At 41.0% G+C, this 21629-nt stretch overlaps 1 protein-coding gene across 1 annotated transcript; it reads right to left on the reverse strand.

Moving 5' to 3' along the window:
* Positions 1 to 819: 819 nt before the first annotated feature.
* TSPAN16 (tetraspanin 16) lies at positions 820 to 21095 on the reverse strand. Its single transcript, XM_075276066.1, has 8 exons — positions 21018 to 21095; positions 15210 to 15274; positions 13984 to 14190; positions 12570 to 12644; positions 6732 to 6839; positions 3700 to 3834; positions 1705 to 1788; positions 820 to 1135 (listed from the first exon to the last, which is right to left on the reverse strand). Exons 2-8 carry the CDS (start codon positions 15264 to 15266, stop codon positions 1082 to 1084), a joined length of 720 nt encoding a protein of 239 aa, XP_075132167.1. The 5' UTR covers positions 15267 to 15274; positions 21018 to 21095; the 3' UTR covers positions 820 to 1081.
* Between the last annotated feature and the right edge of the window lie 534 nt (positions 21096 to 21629).

Below are 21629 nucleotides of genomic sequence, written 5' to 3' on the forward strand. Positions count from 1 at the left end.
ATTTACAACTTTTATTTACTTACTTAAAAAAGTTTTTTTTTTTTTTTTTGCTTGACTCGAGTATAAGAGTATAAGCCGAGGGGGGCTTTTCAGCACAAAAACTATGCTGAAAAATTCGGCTTATACTCGAGTATATACTCGATTCTTAGTATCATGCCTTGTGGTCTAAGGACTAATATTATCCCTGGTGTTCCAGTGTTTAGATCAATAGTATTCTGGTGGCATATTTAGATGACTCTCCTTAATAGGGAAAGGTATTTATCACTACAGATTCGTAATATATATATATACTGTATATATGTATATATATATATATATATATATATATATATATATATATATATATATTATCCCTGGTGGTCCAGTGTTTAGATGAATACAATCTAGGAAGGAAAAAGGAAAGAGCAGAAAATCCTTAGTAGCTGAGGGTTTTTCTCACTACAGATTCATACTATGGATTCATACTATTATCCCTGGTGGTCCAGTGTTTAGTTGGTGGCCTAGTGAGGACAAAAGGAGTGAGGAGAAAATCCTTAGTAGCTGACGGCTTATACTGTCACAGATTCATACTATGGAGTATTATGTGTGGTGGTCTAAAGACCTGTCTTAGTCCTGGTGGTCCAGTGTTTAGACAAGTAGCATCTTGGTGGCCTAGCAAAGCCTTAGTCGCTGAAATTCAGCTTATCCTTTTAATAATAACTCGATGTAAACAATTTAAGGTATTTTTATTATTAGGAATTTACACATTAGTATTATCATTCCTCTATGTACAATATGTATATATATATATATTACTGCTATTCTACAATAATCATGATGAGGATGATGAGGATGATGAAGAATGTGCTACATCTCACTATAATAAGAAAATAGTTGTATGTATAGAATAGCTAAACATCATGTCTACCAAGCCAGAGAAGCGAGCCCGGGGCGACGCTGCCGATTTGTGGTACGTTCCGTTCATGCCAAGTCCACAGGAGTGTGATGGAAGAGTAGTAACCGTAGGATTCCAAGTATTACAGATCATTCATGTAGTCATCTTATCACCGCCATGACATCCTGGATATTTCACCGCACGCAGCTATTTATTACCAATCTGGCAAAATAGCACGAGGGAGACAATCATGGCCGCCAGCTGGAAGGGAGAGACAGACAGGGATGGTTAGAAGCTGAAAGTATACACACCCATTCCTTATTCATTGTGTATATAAAATGAAGTCATCTCCTATTTTGTGTATGCAGCTCCTATACAGGCCTATTTATCTCCATGGTTACAGACGACAAGCGAATGCTGTGTAGTCAGGTGTGGATGGGGCTTTTAAAGGGACCCGTTTCCTATCCAAAGGATAAGATGTAAGTGTCAGTTTACAGGGGTCTGACCAATGGGACCCCCAGTGATCAGGAGAATGGGGGTCTGCACTTGGTCAGCTGCTGGCGATTGTGGTCCCCGAAGCCCCAAAGAAGTGTATGGAGCGTCGGTCACTCAAGGGTTACTTGTGCCTCATTTACAAGGAAGATGCAAGGCGACTTTCGGGTACCCATTCACCTGATCGTTGGGGTCCCATTGGTCAGACTCCCCACAATCTGAGACTTATGCCCTTTCCTGTGGATAGGATATACATGTCTGTAATGGTAAAATCCCTCTTAGGGTAAACCTACACAATAGCTTATTGGTACATATAGAAAAGGGGGTCAGGGACTTACCTCCAGGCCACAGATTCCTAAGGCAACACCTCCTACAATTTTTCCATTTTGTGAGAGAAAGTGTTCAAAAGCTTTAAAGCAACCCTGGAAAACGGAAGAAGGGATTATATGTAACATAAAGGGTAAAGTATAACCCCAACCTAAGCCGAGAGTGCCCTGACGTAACTCTTATCAATGGTATAACTGCACATACACTATAGCTTTAAGTCAGGTATTCATGAGATCCAACTATCTGGACCCTGCACAGGGTATCAGGGATCATAGGAAGCCACAATTATTCCCCTGAATCCCTCTAAGATCACTGCGAGATCTTCACCGATCTGTTTGGAGTGCAGAGAGCGGTGAAGATCTTGGCAGTAATGAACAACTGCACAATGACTGGCTTACTAGACATGACCACTGGATCACAGTGTTATGATCAGGATCATCAGATATACTACTATACTAAATCACTGTAAAATAACAGATCACCAGGTATAGATTCTAAACCACTGGATCTCCAGGAATAAACTCTAAACCAGTGATCGGTCAGGTATAGAACCTAACCACATGATCACCAAGTATGGTTAGTAAGCCACTGGATCACTAGTTCTAGTTAACAATCCATCGATCACCAAGTACAGCAACTATAGTACTGGTTCACCAAGTGTAGACTTTAACCTACTGGATCACCAAGTATAGACTCTAAATTACTGGATCATCAAGTATAGGTACGATACCCAGAGATCACTAGTTATGGCTACTGATTTTTTGGATCACCAAAGACAGCTACTAAAGTACAGCCTCGGAGTCACGGGATCGCCAAGTGTAGCTTCTAAACCACTAGATTACCAAGTATTGACTCCAATATATATCCATATTTGTTGATCTAGTGGGTCTGGTGATCCAGAGATTTAGTAACTATATTTGTAGCAATGAACACTATGTATAGACTCTACACCACTGGATCACCAAATATAGGCTCTAAACCGCTGGATTACCAAATATAGCTACTAAACCACTGGATCACCAAGTATAGGCTCAACCTCTAAACCACTGGATAACCAAATATAGGTCTAAACCACTAGATCACCAACTACTGACTCAATAGATATCCATATTTGTTGATCTAGTGGGTCTGGTGATCCAGAGATTTTGTAACTCTATTTGTAGCAATGATCACTAAGTATAGACTCCACACCACTGGATCACCAACTATACACTCTAAACCATTGGATTACCAAGTATAGCTACTAAACCACTAGACCACTAAGAATACAGTAGACTGGACAACCAATTATAGATTTTTAACCCCTAGTTCATCAAGTAGATCTACTAAACCAATGGATCAAAAGTAAACCACTTGGCGACCAGGTTTATTTGGCACTGGATCGCCACAATTGCCAAAGAGTTCCTATATAAAAAAACAAAACAAAAACTTGCGAGTCTTCAGTAGGTGATACCTTTTTTAATGGCTAACTCATAATGATGACAGAATATGACGTTTCGAAGCTTCCTCTGGCTTCTTCTTCAGATATATCTAAGGACACTTTCTGCAGGCTGCATATTTATGTATAACTGCACACGGGGATAGGATTACAGGAGGGAGGGGGAAGAGGCTTATTACTATATACATATAAAAACAAATAACCAATTCCCAGTTCCCAGGTTCTTTATCTTTATGGTTGTCTTAGTTCAGTGATTTGTATAGAATGACATGAACCTATGTGATAGATTCATTCCACTATCCAGAGTCTTGAATAGGGTCATGCACTTGTACTCATAATTCAGTCGCTGTTTTCTTGATTTAAAATCTACTAAACCAGGTATAGACTGTAAAGCCCTGGATCACCAGAATTGCCAGATATACATAGTGAACTACCGGTGCACTACATATACATAGAGTAACAAGGTATAGATATAGGGAAACATATTTTCTCATGGGGCAATTGTATATTTTACTTCCCTCTGGATAACATTGTCGGATTATTGGCGGAACGTATTGGACCCTCGTACCTTCACCTCCGAGCTGATATTGTAACGCTGGCAGGGGCTGATGTAGGAGCAGCACACCGGAGGGTATTCCTGGTGGTGTCTGTAGTAGCTGGAGTTATTAAAATCCTCATAACCATGAAATCCGCAGCACTTCAGCTAAGGAAAGAGACAAAGACAGAAATCAGTTTTCACGGTCTTACATGCACGAGGATTAGGACACGTACACTGAGTTGTTGCCATAGGGAGAAAGCACACGCTTTGTTTGACAAACGTTACATGTACACATCCTAAAGAAGATCACGTCACAAGGATTGTTTGTCACAAGATCAGTATTAGTTCTGTAACCTATTACATGAAACCAGACAACAGTCAGTACTAAACAGAACTACTGTAATACTGCCCCCTATCTGCAAGAACTCAAGTTCCTTTTGGAGGGGAAAGGCCGTTCCTTCCCTTCAACAAGAATATGGATCGCATAGAATAAATTTTTTAGTTTAAAAAATATCTCCCAGGTTTAAAAAGAATATGAGCTACCAAACTATACACGGAGGATATCGACCACTCCAAGGCGTTCCTTCCAACGTCAAGAAGAAGCAGATCACCACAAAACCTGAATCATGGCACAAGTTCTCCGTCGCTACCAGTAGGAGATCACCACAAACTTCTTTAGACAAATGGGAATCTTCCACAATACGAAGAAGCTTTTCTATAGAGCGCCTTCTGTTTCCAGATTTCTTACCAGTCAGGCCAACTCAGTCCTCCTTCAACTGGTGTCTGGAGTCAACAAGGGAAAGGACTGTACCAGGCAACAAATGGCGTCTTGTCATAGATCTGACATACCTCAACAGGATCATGCTAAAGAAATAATTCAGAATGGAAACCATTTGGTCAGTGCTCCCTCAAGAAAGCTTTATAGACTCCACCAACCTCTCAGATGCATACCCGCTTGTTCCCATTCTGCAAGCTCATCGTAGATTTCTTCGAATTTCCATCCAGACAGGAACATTACATTACCAGTTCAGATGTTTGCAATTCACCTCAACCTCTTGAGTATTTACGAAGGTCGTCATAGTCATAACAGCAGCTCTACGTCTTCAGGGAATCACAGTCATACCATACCTGGACGACTGGCTCATTATAGCGCCATCAAGGGAATTGTGTCTTACTCATCTTCGGATGACTCTGAAGACTCTAGAAGAGCATGGATTTCTTGTGAACAAGAAAAAATACCAACTCTTTCTAGTACAGGAACTCAAGTTTTGGGGGTTCCTGGTCAACTCACACTCCACGATGGTGAAATCATAGATGCAGTCCCTTGGACATCTTCAGATGACTGTCACTATGGATGCTCCTTCTTGGGATTGTACAGAACATCCATGATCATCCAGCGAGAGGTCTCTCTCCTCCAACATGAAGGAACTGAGAACAATCAAGATGGCACTGTGTCACTTCCAACCATACCTGTTGAACCACAGGGTCTTGGTACAAACAGACAACCTTGAACTGGTTTATTACATAAACAAACGTGGGGGCACCAGGAGTCAACAACTGAAGAATGCAGACACATAATGAAGTGGGCAGAAGTCAACCTTCAAGATTTAACACCAGTCTTTTGTCCGAGGGGAACACAAAAGGGAGCTTGGTTGAGTAGAGAAGCCTTACACTCAGGAGAATGGGGCCTAAATCCAGAAGTCTTCGAGGAAATTACTCAGAAGATGGGTCAACCATAAAGAGATGTACTGGTGTCGTGGGACAACGTAAAAATCAACAGGTTTTGTTCTCTGTCTTCAAAGGGAAACCCTGTCCTGATAGATGGTCTATCGATAAGCTGGTCCAACATTCTGGTTTATGTATTTCTTCCAATCTCTCTCATCCCGAGGGTCCTGAGAAAAATTCTGGACAAGAAAGCAGAGGTGATTGAAATATGGAACTCCACCCCCAGCTTTCTTGTTTTCGATGTTGTGATGTGAGGTTTTGTGTTTGTGTTTCACGCTTTGTTTTCGTGTATACTTTTTGGCACATAAAATTTACCATTTAATTCATATCCATCTACTAGCCTCTGCCTGTGACTTCATCTGCGAGTTATTGGCGTCAATGGTCTGCCTATATTCAGCAAATTGCTGCCATCAATGTTCCGCTTGCTCCTGCATTTCGGCAGCTCTTATGCTGTCCTGCTGCTGAACTTGTTCCTCATGCCGTGCCTGTGATTGTTCCGGCATCTGAGCAGCTCGCCGGGATGTCATATAATGAGCATGTTGTTGGGGTTGATGATCTGCCTGCTGCGGGGTTTCGGCAGCTCTCAAGCTGGCCTGCCGCTGAACTCGTACCTCACGCTGTGCCTGTGATTGTTCTGGGATCTCAGCAGTTCGCTGGGAAACCATATAATGAGCATGTTGTTGGTGTTTATGATCCGCGTGCGCCAGCATTTCGGTAGCTGTAAAGCTGGCCTGCCACTGAACTTGTTCCTTGCACCCTGCCTGTGATTGTTCTGGCATCTCAGCAGTTCGCTGAGATGCCATATAATGAGCGTATTGTTGGTGTCAATGATCCCCCTGAGCTCCACTTGAGGAGAACTCTGTGACTTCTGGCTTCCTTCATAGCTCTCATTGTTTTAGAATTTTGCGACAAATTACATTTTCTTTTCCCCGGCATGTTTAAAATTAGCAAACTGCCAATTTGGATTAAAGGTGTTTTCCCATCCAGTGTGTCAGCACTACCTGGAGCAGATCAGATAATATGCAAATGCATGTACATAATGGACTGAGGGTTAGCTGAGTGTTTACATAGAGAGATAACAGACCTGGTTTTATCAGAACCTGAGATAAGAGCAGTGTAATATAGTATGTGAACATAAATTCATAACAGTCGTGAAGCCATGTCATTTACCGGGATAATAAGTAGCCTATGTGTTAATCGAGGTTACAATTTATCTATGTGCCAAATTTCATCCAAATCCATTTTGTGTGATCGAGTAACAAACATCCAAATGTTCACATTTATAATGTAGATAGGATACATGGTAACACAATGGCTACATCCATCGCCCTTCTTACCTCTTTCATGGTTGTATTCCACACCGTGGTCAGCTCATCGCCACTGCCATAATCTTCCTGGAGATATTTCACCGCTACATTACCCAGGTACTCAATGAAGATCTTAGACTGAGAAAGACAACTGTACAAGTTATACTGGATCTTTCAGAATTAGTTTTCACCCTTGAACATCCCTTAAAGTGGTGTTCTTTAAATATTTCAAAATGGCTACTTCAAGGGATTTTACAATATTTTGACCCTTTAAGTTGTCTTTAAGAAGTCTCAGTTAGTGGGTGGATTAGAAAGCATGCAGTGACCCATAAGTGCAACAAGGAAGACCAAATTGAACATGCTCTGTTATGGATTGGCCAAGACTGATCACATGATTGACTCACTGATCCTCACATGATTGGGCAGATATCTTAACCGGTTAAGGACCGCTGGCCGTAAATTTACGGCCAGCAGTCCTGGTCTCTAAGACCAGCCGATAGTAAATTTACGGCCGGTCTTCAGAGACTCACTAGGCAGGGGGTGGGGCGGGGGGAGGGCAGGGGTTAGGTGTTACTGACACCTAACCACCCCCTCAACAACGTTCAGTCGGACTCAGTTCCGACTGAACGTTTTAACCCTTTCGATCCTGCCGTGAAACATCACGGCGCGATCGAAAGGGATCCGCCGCAGATTGAAGGTGATCGGCACCCCCCGCGGCGAGATCAGGGGGTGCCGATATCAGTAGAAGGTAGTCTGGGGTCTGGCCAGTGACCCCAGACTACCGGAGCCCCCACATACCTGGTTGATCCTGCCGACCGATGGAGGAAGTGAGCGATGTGTCTCACTTCCTCTGCAGCTTGCAGGACACGAGCAGGCTCATGTCCTGCTCGTGTCTTGCAAGCTACTATACAGAATCAGTTGGTGCTTTCATCAAAGCATCAACTCATTCAAGTGTCCTAAATGGACACATGAAAAAGTTAAAAAAAAAAAAAGTTAAAAAAAATAAAGTGTATGAAAAAAGTAATAAAGTTATAAAGCCCAAAAATCCCTTTTTCTCTATACAAAATGAATTATATAAAAAAAGTACTAAAAATTAATAAAAACAATGCATATTTGGTATCGCCGTGTCCGTAACAACCTGTATAATAAAACTGAAATAATATTTAATGTATACGGTGTACATCTGAAAAAAAAAAACGGAAAAAACCCGCCGGAAGTAATGATTTTTCACCATATCACCTTACAAAATATGCTATAAAAAGTGATCAAAAAATCATATGCACCCCACAACAGTACCAATAAAAAGCGCAGGTTGTCCCGCAAAAAATAAGCCCTCAACCAACACTGTCAACCGAAAAATAAAAATGTTACGCCTCTCAGAAGATGGCGATGCAAAAATCACTGATTTATGTCCCCAAATGTGTTTTTATTCTACAGAATTAGTATCGCATAAAAAAATACTATAAATGAGGTATCGCCGTAACCGTACTGACCCACAGAATAAAGGCTACATGTTACTTATACTGTACGCTGCATGGCGCAAAATTTAAAGGGTACAACTCAATGCCAGGATTGATTTTTTTTTTTAAATCCAGCAAGAAAGAGTTAATAAAATGTATTCAGTATGTTGTAGGCACCAAAAAATGGTGTCATTACAAAATACATCACATCCCGCAAACAACAAGCCCTTATATGGCCACGTCACCAAAAGAATAAAGAAAATATAGCATCTACCAATGTGAAGACAAAAAACCCCAAAATCGCCAAATTATTAGAATACAACTGGGTGCGGCAGATAGGGAATATATAAGCTGTGCGAGCGAATATCAGGGGACACCTCAGATTTACAGCTTATGAGCGAAAAAACACCAGAAGTGACCCCCAAAGTGACCCCCAGAGTGACTCCCCCAATCATAGGAGCTACTGGGACATAGTAGGGAATTTGGTGTCTGCAATGTTTTCCGCACCGCTTATATATTCCCTCTTCGCCATCCGCCGTGCAGTCACGTCCGGATACTAATACTCACTACACCCCCTGAGAAATTCTTTGAGGGGTGCAGTTTTCAAAATGGGGTCACTCCTTTGGGGAATCCACTTTTCTGGTACCTTACAGGCTCTACAAACATGGCATGGCGTCCAGATACCAAACATCTGAATCTGTACTCCAAAAGCCTCATCGCGCTCCTTCCCTTCTGCGCCCTGCTGTGCGCCCAAACTGCAGTTTATGCCACATGTATAACACATGTATGACACTGGTGTACCCGGGATAACGGACGTAATGTCATATGTGGGAATAAACTGATATTAGGGCACAGCCAGACACAGAAGGGAAGAAGGGTTATTGGGTTTTTGGAGCGCAGACGGTTTGGTTTTTGGATGCCATGACACTTTTGCACAGCTGAAACGCCAGTAAAATGGAATCCCCTGATATGTGACCTTATTTTGGAAACTACACCCCTGAAGGATTTATCCAGGGGTACAGACAGCATTTTTAACCCCCAAGTTTTGCTATAACTTATTATCCATAAATGAATACGAAGCGGATTGTGAGAGGTGAAAATGACCATTTTTCCAGGAACCCGTCATTTCAGTGCGTAATATGTTGTGTCCGACTTGTATCAGAGATGAACGCTCTGAAAGCTGTTGTGCCCGGGATACCACCCGCTTACCAGTTTTTGGAGTGTCTCTGCTGACATAAGTTGGGCACAACATATCGGGTGCTGAAATGGCGAATCTCTGGAAATTTTTCATTTTTAACTTCTCATTATCAGTTGCGATTTCATTTCTGGAAACTAAATAAATGCAACACTCAAGGGTTAAAAATTCTCGCTACACCACTTGATAAATCCCATCAGTGGGGTAGTGTCCAAAATAGGGTGACATGTCTGCGGATTCCACTTTATTGACAATTCAGGGGCTTTGCAAAAGTGACGTCCAAAAACCAAACTGTGCTCCAGAAACCAAAATAGCGCTGCTTCCCTTCTGCGCCCTGCTGTGTGCCCAAACTACAGTTTATGACACATGTATGACACTGGTGTACCCGGGATAACGGACGTAATGTCATATGTGGGTATAAACTGATATTAGGGCACAGACGGACACAGAAGGGTTATTGGGTTTTTGGAGCACAGATGGTTTGGTTTTTGGATGCCATGACACTTTTGCAGAGACCCTAAACTTGCCCCTACAAAATGGGGTTTACAGTTACCTCCAGGTCTCTCCAAAAGGAACATGGCCCCCAGAAAGTCCCTCTAAATCTGTACCCCAAAATCTAAAAAGCGCAGTGCTCCTTCCCTTCTGAGCCCTGCTGTGTACCCAAGCAGCAGTTTACACCCACATATATATTTTTTTGCCCCTCGGGATGGCCCCTTAATAGTTTTAGGAGTGCAGGTCTCTGACAACACAAAGTGGGTGCAATGTATTGGGCACCGAAATGGCATATTTCTTTCAAAATTTCAATTTTCATTTTGGACATTCATTTTTTGGAAGCATTTTAGGCACAAAATGATAATACCCCTTGATTCATTCCATGACAGGTGTAGTTTATAAAATGGGGTCACTTTTGAGGGGTTTCCATTGTATTGGTACTTTAGGGGCTCATCAAATGTGACATGGCACCTCAAAACTATTCCAGCCACATCTGCCCTCCAAAATCCAAATACCTCTCTTTCCATTCTGAGCCTCACCATGTACCCATACAGCAGATTATGGCCACATATGGGGTATTGCCGTGTTCAGGAGAAAATTTGTAACAAACTGTGGGGGGCTTTTAATTCTTTAACTACTTGCAAAATTAAAAATATGGCGCTAAATGGACGATTCATTGTGAAAAAAAAGAAATTTTTCATTTTTACGTCCCAATGTTAATAAAATCTGTGAAACAGCTGTGAGGCCAAAATGCTCACCAAACCCCTAGATAAATTCTATGAGGGGTGTAGTTTCCAAAATGGGGTCACTTTTAGGGGGTTTCCACTATATTGATATTTTAGGGGCTCTGCAAATGCGACATGGGACTTGAAAAATATTCCAGCAAAATCTGTCCTTCAAAAGCCAAATAGCGCTCTTTCCATTCTGAGCCCCGCCATGTTCCCATACAGCAGATTATTACCACATATGGGGCATTTCCGTGTTCAGGAGAAATTGTTTAACGAACTTTATGGAGCTTTTTCCCCTTTATCCTCTTGTGAAAATGAAAAATTTGGGGCTAAATTGACAGTTTATTGGAAAAAAAGTAATTTTTCATTTTCATGCCCCAATGTTAATAAAATCTGTGAAACAGCTGTAGGGTCAAAATGCTCACTATACCCTTTCATATGTTCTGTGGGGGGTGTAGTTTCCAAAATGGGGTCACTTTTAGGGGGTTTCCACTGTATTGGTACTCTAGGGGCTCTGCTAATGCGACATGGCACCTAAAAATAATTCCAGCAAAATCTGCCATCCAAAAGCAAAATAGCGCTCCTTCCATTCTGAACCCCGCAATGTACCCATACAGCAGATTATAGCCACATATGGGGTATTGCCGTGTTCAGGAGAAATTGTTTAACAAACTGTGGGGGGCTTTTACTCCTTTATCCCCTTGTGAAAATTAAAACTTTGGGGATAAAGTGACATTTTAGTAATTTTTCATTTACACATCCCAATGTTAGTAAAATCTGTGGAACAACTGTAGGGTCAAAATGCTGACTATACCCCTTGATGAATTCTGTGAGGGGTGTAGATTCTAAAATGGGGTCACTTTTGGAGGGTTTCCATTGTTTTGGTACTCTAGGGGCTCTGCAAATGAGGCATGGTGCCTGAAAATTATTCCAGCAAAATCTGCTGTTCACACACCCAGTGTCGCTCCTTCCCTTCCATGCACTGCTGTGTACCCAAAAATCAGTTTACGCCCACATGTGGGGTATTTCTGTGCACGGGAGAAATTGCATAACAAAATGTGAGATGCATTTTCTCCTTTAACCCTTTGTGAATGTGTTAATTTTAGGTCTAAATGAATGTATTAATGAAAAAAAATGAAATGTCTAAATTTCACTTCCATATTATGTTTATTCTTATGAAAAACTTAAAGGGTTAACAAACATCCCAAATGCTGTTTTGAATAATTTGAGGGGTATAGTTTTGAAAATGGGGTGATTTATAGGGGTTTCTATTATATAGGCCTTTATAATTCCTTACAGAACTGAAGCGGTCCCTAAAAAATTGGTTTGGAGAATTTTCTTGCAAATCTAGAAAATCGCTGTTACACTTGTAAGCCTTGTAACGTCCAAAATAAATTAAAAGACAATCAAAAGATGATGCCAATATAAAGCAGAGATATGGGAGATAATATTTATTCATGTATTTGGGTGGTATGACTATCTGCCTGAAAAGCAGAGAATTTCACATTTTGAAAATTGCAATTTTTTCCAAATTTCCATCAAATTTCCTAGTTTTTTTTTATAAATAAATACAAAAATATTGATTAATATTTACCACTAACATGAAGTATAATGTGTTACGAAAAAAACAATCTCAAAATCATTTGTGTAAGTTAAACCGTCTCAAAGTTATTGCCATTTAAAGTGACACATGTCAGTTTTGAAAAAAAAGGCCTGGTCTTTAACATACTTTTGGGCCTGGTCCTTAACCGGTTAAACTGGTCATATACATCAGATAAAAGTTGGTCAAACACATTTCCATAAGATTGGGTGGTCTTATGTGTCTGCCCGCTCTACCATGCTTATTCCAATCCTTTGCTCCCACATAAGATAAGAGACGTATAATAGCGGATTATTAACCCCCCCATACTATAATAGACGTGCAGGTTCCTTTAATTCTATGATTATTATTGGAGTCTTCTATATAGTAGAGAAATGTAAAGTAAAATCTTACCAAAGAGGAGAAGGCGAGAACTACTACAGCGCCCGCAATCTCTGCTATGAAGATAATGAGGATAATGATGAAAAACTGAAAGATAAAAATATGGATATATAAGGTAATAGGAGGAGATATAGGGAGATGGTATATGGAGTAATAGGAGGAGATATAGGAGAGGATATATGGAGTAATAGGAGGAGATATAGGGGAGTATATACGGAGTAATTGGAGGAGATATAGGAGAGGATATATGGAGTAATAGGAGGAGATATAGGGAGAGGATATATGGAGTAATAGGAGGAGATATAGGGGAGGATATATGGAGTAATAGGAGGAGATATAGGAGAGGATATATGGAGTAATAGGAGGAGATATAGAGGAGTATATACGGAGTAATAGGAGGAGATATAGGAGAGGATATATGGAGTAATAGGGGAGATATAGAGAGGATATATAGAGTAATAGGAGGAGATATAGGGGAGGATATACGGAGTAATAGGAGGAGATATAGGAGAGGATATATGGAGTAATAGGAGGAGATATAGGGGAGGATACATGGAGTAATAGGAGGAGCTATAGTGGAGGATATATGGAGTAATAGGAGAAGATATAGGGGAGGATATATGGAGTAATAGAAGGAGATATAGGGGAAGATATATGGAGTAATAGGAGGAGATATAGGGGAGGATATATGGAGTAATGGGAGGAGATAATGGAGAGGATATATGGAGTAATAGGAGGAGATATAGGGGAGTATATACGGAGTAATAGGAGGAGATATAGAGAGGATATATAGAGTAATAGGAGGAGATATAGGGGAGGATATATGGAGTAATAGGAGGAGATATAGGAGAGGATATATGGAGTAATAGGTGGAGATATAGGGGAGGATATATGGAGTAATAGAAGGAGATATAGGGGAAGATATATGGAGTAATAGGAGGAGATATAGGGGAGGATATATGGAGTAATGGGAGGAGATAATGGAGAGGATATATGCAGTAATAGGAGGAGATATAGGGGAGGATATCTGGAGTAATAGAAGGAGATAAAGGGGAGGATATATGGAGTAATAGGAGGAGATATAGGGGAGGATATATGGAGTAATAGGAGGAGATATAGGAGAGGATATATGGAGTAATAGGAGGAGATATAGGGGAGGATATACAGAGTAATAGGAGGAGATATAGGGGAGGATATACGGAGTAATAGGAGGAGATATAGGGGAGGATATATGGAGTAATAGAAGGAGATATAGGGAGATGATATATGGAGTAATAGGAGGAGATATAGGGGAGGATATACAGAGTAATAGGAGGAGATATAGGGGAGGATATATGGAGTAATAGGAGGAGATATAGGGGAGGATATATGAAGTAATAGGAGGAGATATACGGAGAGGATATATGGAGGATATTCTGTCACTTACCAGCATTAGCATACATCTGCTTTCTTTCACAGCTCCACAACAGCCGAGGAACCCCATAAGTATTAGGAAGCCTCCCACAGCCATGCACAGATAACCCACATTTACCACTTGCATTAGCTGTGGTGCAGCCGAGCCCAGGATCTTCAGGAATGACCCTCCATCCACCTTCACCCAGATTCCAATACCCAGCACTGCTGCGCCCCCTAGCTGCAGGGAGAGGAGAAGATATATAAAACCATAGAAAACTGTTTGCCCTAGTACTGGGGTTATGGTGACTTCCTGAATCTGAAATGTTTTTGTGCCTGCCATGGGATAACCTGTCTGTGCTGAGGTATTTTTGGATGGATGTTTTACTTTTGGAATGGACTGATTGTGGAACGTGATAGACTATTTTTGGGTTTCCTATTTGTAGTGGTCTTCATTCTGTATTGGAAACTTAAGAATAGGTGATAAAACCCCTATACATAACAAAATCTTTACTGCTCACTGCCACCATTAGGTGGCGCTTCAGAGCTTACTGTCTACTATAGCAATCTGAGAATTTTTTGGGACATATACTGCTAACATCCCAACAACATCCCACTTGCGTATATAATTAGATGATTGATCTAGACCCTACAGCTTCACACTGCTCCCCCTGCCTCCTGCTTGTAAGAGCTGTCATTGTGAAGAGTGAGAAACCTATCACAAGCAGGAGGCAGGGAATGCAATGTGAAGCAAAAAAAAAAAAATTTAAATAAAAAATTTAAAATAGATAAAAAAATTCAATAACTTTACCCCTAAAATAAATATCAATAAAAAAATACAAAGAACTGCATCCAAATATATCTGAACCATACGGGATAAAATTTTTAATTTTTTTAATTAAAAAAAATATAAGTTATTGATCCTGGAAGAAATTTGGTTATTCGACGGCTCCTTAACACATGTGGTAAGACGAATAATTTTTCACTGTACATATAATGGAAAATTAAAGGGTGCCATTACAAAAATACAACTTGTGCTGCAAAAAACAAGCCCTCCTTATTCTATGTGATTGGATGTGTAGGCTTATAGATTATGGATATGGCTTTTGGAAGGGAGCCAAAAACAGAATGAAACTAAAGCTGAAATCTATAAGATCAGTTTGCAGCAGCCAACCTTCTTACTGATGGTTTCCAGACAGCAGAATTGTTCTCTCTGCGTCACAGATCAGGCATTTGTTTGCTCGGTTGTAGGATACTTACAAAGATGATGGCGTTGAAGAAGAACATCATGGTTTTTAGGAATGAAAAGCAACTCATTTTGGAATCTAAAAGTATGAAAAAAAATGTTGATTTTAGAGAAATATATGGATGGACAATGAAATCAAACCACTCCTCCGATCCCCTCGTTCACTTCTGTGTTTGGTAATCCGTTCGGGGAGTCCACATGGGGACCCCTGAACGGAATACCAAATGCAATTGCAAGTGCTGTGTAGTAAAAGCACATGGATCCTCATAGACTATAATGGGGTCCGTGTGCTTGTGGTGAGATCTCCGCACAGAAAATGCGGATAGGAAAGTAGTTCTCAATCCACTTACCTGTTCACATGATTCGTGCGGGCAGCACACAGCAAGCACACGGACCCCATTATAGTCTATGGGGATCCATGTATTTTCACTGCACAGCACTTGCGTTTGGTATTGCGTTTGGGGGTTCCCGAACGGATTACCAAAAGCAGATGTGAATGAGGGGATATAGTCCTGAATTTTACCGTTGCATGAGATTAGTAAAAAAAACTTTTTCTAAAACAGCGCCACTCTTGTCTATGGATTGTATATGGTACTGCAGTGACTGAGCGGCTCTGCTATAGGATCTGTCCACATGTAACGGATAGGGTTAATTCCTTTGTTAGTTTGGCTGCAGTCACCACTATTATATGCAAGGAGTGTTTTGTTACCTCCAGGGTAACACAAAATCTTGCCAAAAGTTGTTACCAAGGCTGACAATGGGAAACGTCACCAGCACTGAACTAGTGCCAGGCTATGTATCCCTGATACACTATATAGTATCACAATAGTGCCAGGCTATATATCCCTGGTACACTATATAGTATCACTGAACTAGTGCCAGGCTATATATCCCTGGCACACTATACAGTATAGTATCACTGAACTAATGCCAGGTTATATATCCCTGGCACACTATATAGTATCACTGAACTAGTGCCAGGCTATGTATCCCTGGCACACTATACAGTATAGTATCACTGAACTAATGCCAGGTTATATATCCCTGGTACACTATATAGTATCACTGAACTAATGCCAGGTTATATATCCCTGGCACACTATATAGTATCACTGAACTAGTGCCAGGCTATGTATCCCTGGTACACTATATAGTATCACTGAACTAGTGCCAGGTTATATATCCCTGGTACACTATATAGTATCACTGAACTAGTGTCAGGCTATATATCCCTGGCACACTATATAGTATCACTGAACTAGTGCCAGGCTATATATACCTGGTACACTATATAGTATCACTGAACTAGTGCCAGGCTATATATCCCTGGTACACTATATAGTATCACAATAGTGCCAGGCTATATATCCCTGGTACACTATATAGTATCACTGAACTAGTGGCAGGCTATGTATCCCTGGCACACTATATAGTATCACTGAAGTAGTGCCAGGCTATATATCCCTGGTACACTATATAGTATCACTGAACTAGTGCCAGGCTATATATCCCTGGTACACTATATAGTATCACTGAACTAGTGCCAGGCTATATATCCCTGGTACACTATATAGTATCACTGAACTAGTGCCAGGCTATATATCCCTGGTACACTATATAGTATCACTGAACTAGTGCTAGGCTATATATACCTGGTACACTATATAGTATCACTGAACTAGTGCCAGGTTATATATCCCTGGTACACTATATAGTATCACTGAACTAGTGCCAGGCTATGTATCCCTGGTACACTATATAGTATCACTGAACTAGTGCCAGGCTATATATACCTGGTACACTATATAGTATCACTGAACTAGTGCCAGGTTATATATCCCTGGTACACTATATAGTATCACTGAACTAGTGCCAGGCTATATATCCCTGGTACACTATATAGTATCACTGAACTAGTGTCAGGCTATATATCCCTGGCACACTATATAGTATAACTGAACTAGTGCCAGGCTATATATCCCTGGTACACTATATAGTATAACTGAACTAGTGCCAGGCTATATATCCCTGGCACACTATATAGTATCACTGAACTAGTGCCAGGCTATATATCCCTGGCACACTATATAGTATCACTGAACTAGTGCCAGGCTATGTATCCCTGGTACACTATATAGTATCACAATAGTGCCAGGCTATATATACACCTGGTACACTATATAGTATCACTGAAGTAGTGCCAGGCTATATATCCCTGGTACACTATATAGTATCACAATAGTGCCAGGCTATATATACACCTGGCACACTATATAGTATAACTGAATATATCCCTGGTACACTATATAGTATCACTGAACTAGTGCCAGGCTATATATCCTTGGTACACTATATAGTATCACAATAGTGCCAGGCTATATATCCCTGGTACACTATATAGTATCACTGAACTAGTGCCAGGCTATATATCCTTGGTACACTATATAGTATCACAATAGTGCCAGGCTATATATCCCTGGTACACTATATAGTATCACAATAGTGCCAGGCTATATATACACCTGGCACACTATATAGTATAACTGAATATATCCCTGGTACACTATATAGTATCACTGAACTAGTGCCAGGCTATATATCCTTGGTACACTATATAGTATCACAATAGTGCCAGGCTATATATCCCTGGTACACTATATAGTATAACTGAACTAGTGCAAGGCTATATATCCCTGGTACACTATATAGTATCACTGAACTAGTGCCAGGCTATGTATCCCTGGTACACTATATAGTATCACTGAAGTAGTGCCAGGCTATATATCCCTGGTACATTATATAGTATCACTGAACTAGTGCCAGGCTATGTATCCCTGGTACACTATATAGTATCACTGAACTAGTGCCAGGCTATATATCCCTGGTATACTATATAGTATCACTGAACTAGTGCCAGGCTATATATCCCTGATACATTATATAGTATCACTGAAGTAGTGCCAGGCTATATATCCCTGGTACACTATATAGTATCACTGAACTAGTGCCAGGCTATATATCCCTGGTACACTATATAGTATCACTGAACTAGTGCCAGGCTATATATCCCTGGTACACTATATAGTATCACTGAACTAGTGCCAGGCTATATATCCCTGGTACACTATATAGTATCACTGAACTAGTGCCAGGCTATATATCCCTGGTACATTATATAGTATCACTGAAGTAGTGCCAGGCTATATATCCCTGGTACACTATATAGTATCACTGAACTAGTGCCAGGCTATATATCCCTGGTACACTATATAGTATCACTGAAGTAGTGCCAGGCTATATATCCCTGGTACATTATATAGTATCACTGAAGTAGTGCCAGGCTATATATCCCTGGTACACTATATAGCATCACTGAACTAGTGCCAGGCTATATATCCCTGGTACACTATATAGTATCACAATAGTGCCAGGCTATATATCCCTGGTACACTATATGGTATCACTGAACTAGTGCCAGGCTATATATCCCTGGTACACTATATAGTATCACTGAACTAGTGCCAGGCTATATATCCCTGGTACACTATATAGTATCACTGAACTAGTGCCAGGCTATATATCCCTGGTACACTATATGGTATCACTGAACTAGTGCCAGGCTATATATCCCTGGTACACTATATAGTATCACTGAACTAGTGCCAGGCTATATATCCCTGGTACACTATATAGTATCACTGAACTAGTGCCAGGCTATATATCCCTGGTACACTATATAGTATCACAATAGTGCCAGGCTATATATCCCTGGTACACTATATAGTATCACTGAACTAGTGCCAGGCTATGTATCCCTGGTACACTATATAGTATCACTGAACTAGTGCCAGGCTATGTATCCCTGGTACACTATATAGTATGACAATAGTGCCAGGCTATATATCCCTGGTACACTATATAGTATCACTGAACTAGTGCCAGGCTATATATCCCTGGTATACTATATAGTATCACTGAACTAGTGCCAGGCTATATATCCCTGGTACACTATATAGTATCACAATAGTGCCAGGCTATATATCCCTGGTACACTATATAGTATCACAATAGTGCCAGGCTATATATCCCTGGTACACTATATAGTATCACTGAACTAGTGCCAGGCTATGTATCCCTGGTACACTATATAGTATGACAATAGTGCCAGGCTATATATCCCTGGTATGGGGTTAATATGAGGATTTCATTGCTGCCATCCCAATCCTCTATATCTATGTCCGCTTTAGGCCTGACCGTAGCGTGTGAATTTGGTCATACAGAGTTTATGATTGATAGGCGCCTCTAAATCATTGACGGTATAAACTCTAACTATGTCACCCATGGAGGAGCCTGGTAAATATGTGACCACCGTCCCGGCGCTGCTCGGGTCACCACATGATGCCGCCTGCTGCAGAGTGTAATATTACACGGGGGCAGAAGGACGCCATGGAAATATCTCTACTTTGTGTGAAAGAATATGAAAATACCTGACCCTGATACTTTCCTAAAAGGCAAATTACTCATCAATATGCAAAATGGAGGAGCCACAAGTGATGGAGCCCAAAACGGGACTTGTACAGGAGTAACAGAGGGCTCAGTGTTCTGGAATCTTGGCTGGCGCTCGGTGTATTTATAAATCAGGCGGATGTGTCATATACTAACGCGTATCTTGATCTTCCAGTTTTTGTGTAAATACTTCTGTGGAACTTTCTATCCTTCTTATATATCCAGCTTAAGGCTCAATCCCCTCCCAAATATTTTATAAGACGACCCAACTGGTGTCACATGATTAACGCGTTTCACTCAGTTCCCAAATCTCTATTTGACTTCTATTTTTATGTCCTTCATCTCAGTGGTCTCTCACCTGTGGCAGATGTGACAAAGCTACAACGTTAATTGGGGTGAAATTTTTGAAAATGTAAAATATTGAAGAAAAAACATTGTAGAAGTAAAAAGGTTTTCTGTTTATTCATCTTTATAGGCTGTAATCCCAACGCGTTTTATTCCATTTTCCTATGTGATTAATGATCATTAAATCTCACTTCCCTCACCAACCAGCTCACGCATTTTGGTCCTTTTATTCTATACAATCTCCTTTAAGTACTCACGCATTTCACTCCATTTACACTATACACTTCACTATAACGCACTAATGCATATCACTCAACGTATAATTTATACTCCCCTCTCCTGTAAGCATGCCCACTCACTTATATTATACCTGTCCAACCAATCCTATGCATTTCATTCCACGTATACTATACACTACTCTCTATATAACTAACCCTACACGTTTCACTCCACTTATACTATACACTCCCCTGTATAACCAACCCCACACATTTCAGTCCATTTATACCTATACACTCCCCTCTACAACCAACCCCACGCATTTCACCCCATTTATAGTACACATTCCCTCTCTAACTATAACCACGCATTTCGCGCTAATACTTTTATTAATGTTCCTCTTTGGTCCCCACACTTGGTTCTCTCTGCTGACTGACCCCGCAATTCACCAGATGGCTGTAAACAATGCTATATACGGAGGATTTGTGCAATATATTCATAAACAGCCCAATACAGAGCAAAGAGACCTCCCCTATAGGAATCTCATGTACCCATAAACAGCGGCGTCCCCTACAGGGGGCCCTTAAGACAGCCAAGACTTAAGATTTAGCCCCATTTTTAACATCAAAATTCACAAACAAGGCTTAAAGAAAAGGTGATCCCGACCTTGGAGGATGGAAGAGGGTAATAAGTCTCAGGATGGCGGGGTGGCGTGGTCCTATGATATGGATACAAGGACGGGGGGCACTTACCTGGCGTGACGTTCCCTGTGCCCTGTTTGTTGCTGCCTCCTCTCAGGTGACTGTGACTTGTTCTGATTCCTCTCTGCCGCTAGCTGAACACCTGAGCTGCTCACCTGGGATCTGCCTGCGGGGAGGGACGAGGACCTGCTGCTGCCTAGATTCCTGGCAGTGCCTGCCTACAGAAGCTACAGGCAAGGGGCGCTGAAGACGCCTCAGGTGGGAGGGGGCTTACAGGGCTTTCACATTTTTACGTGAATAACGTTCAGCTGTGCTTTAATGTTCTCCAACTCCTTAATACATAATGGGGGGATTTATCATAAGGAGAATTTTTAAAATCGTTTTTTCTAGAGTCCATGTTTTTAACACAATTTTTGATGAATTTTCAACTCATCCGTTCCTGAAATGTTATTTCACTTTTGCAATGTTACTCCAAACAGGACAGGAGATAAGTGTCCGATCGCTGGGGGTTTGCATCCTCCGAGTCTCTCTAAATCCTCCTTGTGAATAAAGGGCTTGTGCACTAGTGTGACCGGCACTCCATACACTTCTATGGGACTGCAGGGGTTGCTGGAGATTACAGTCCTGGCAGCCCCATAGAAGTGAATGTAGCGCAGGTCCCCA

Source organism: Leptodactylus fuscus, chromosome 5, assembly GCF_031893055.1.
Source record: "Leptodactylus fuscus isolate aLepFus1 chromosome 5, aLepFus1.hap2, whole genome shotgun sequence".
Taxonomy (NCBI): domain Eukaryota; kingdom Metazoa; phylum Chordata; class Amphibia; order Anura; family Leptodactylidae; genus Leptodactylus; species Leptodactylus fuscus.

Bases quoted from the DNA above. Each gene is read 5' to 3' on its own strand.
- TSPAN16 (XM_075276066.1), bottom strand. From the start codon at position 15,266: ATGAGTTGCTTTTCATTCCTAAAAACCATGATGTTCTTCTTCAACGCC. The intron at 12,645-13,983 runs GTAAGTGACAGA...TTTATCTTTCAG, and splicing joins GCAGATGTATGCTAATGCTG to TTTTTCATCATTATCCTCAT. The intron at 6,840-12,569 runs GTAAGATTTTAC...TGTCTTTCTCAG, and splicing joins TTCTCGCCTTCTCCTCTTTG to TCTAAGATCTTCATTGAGTA.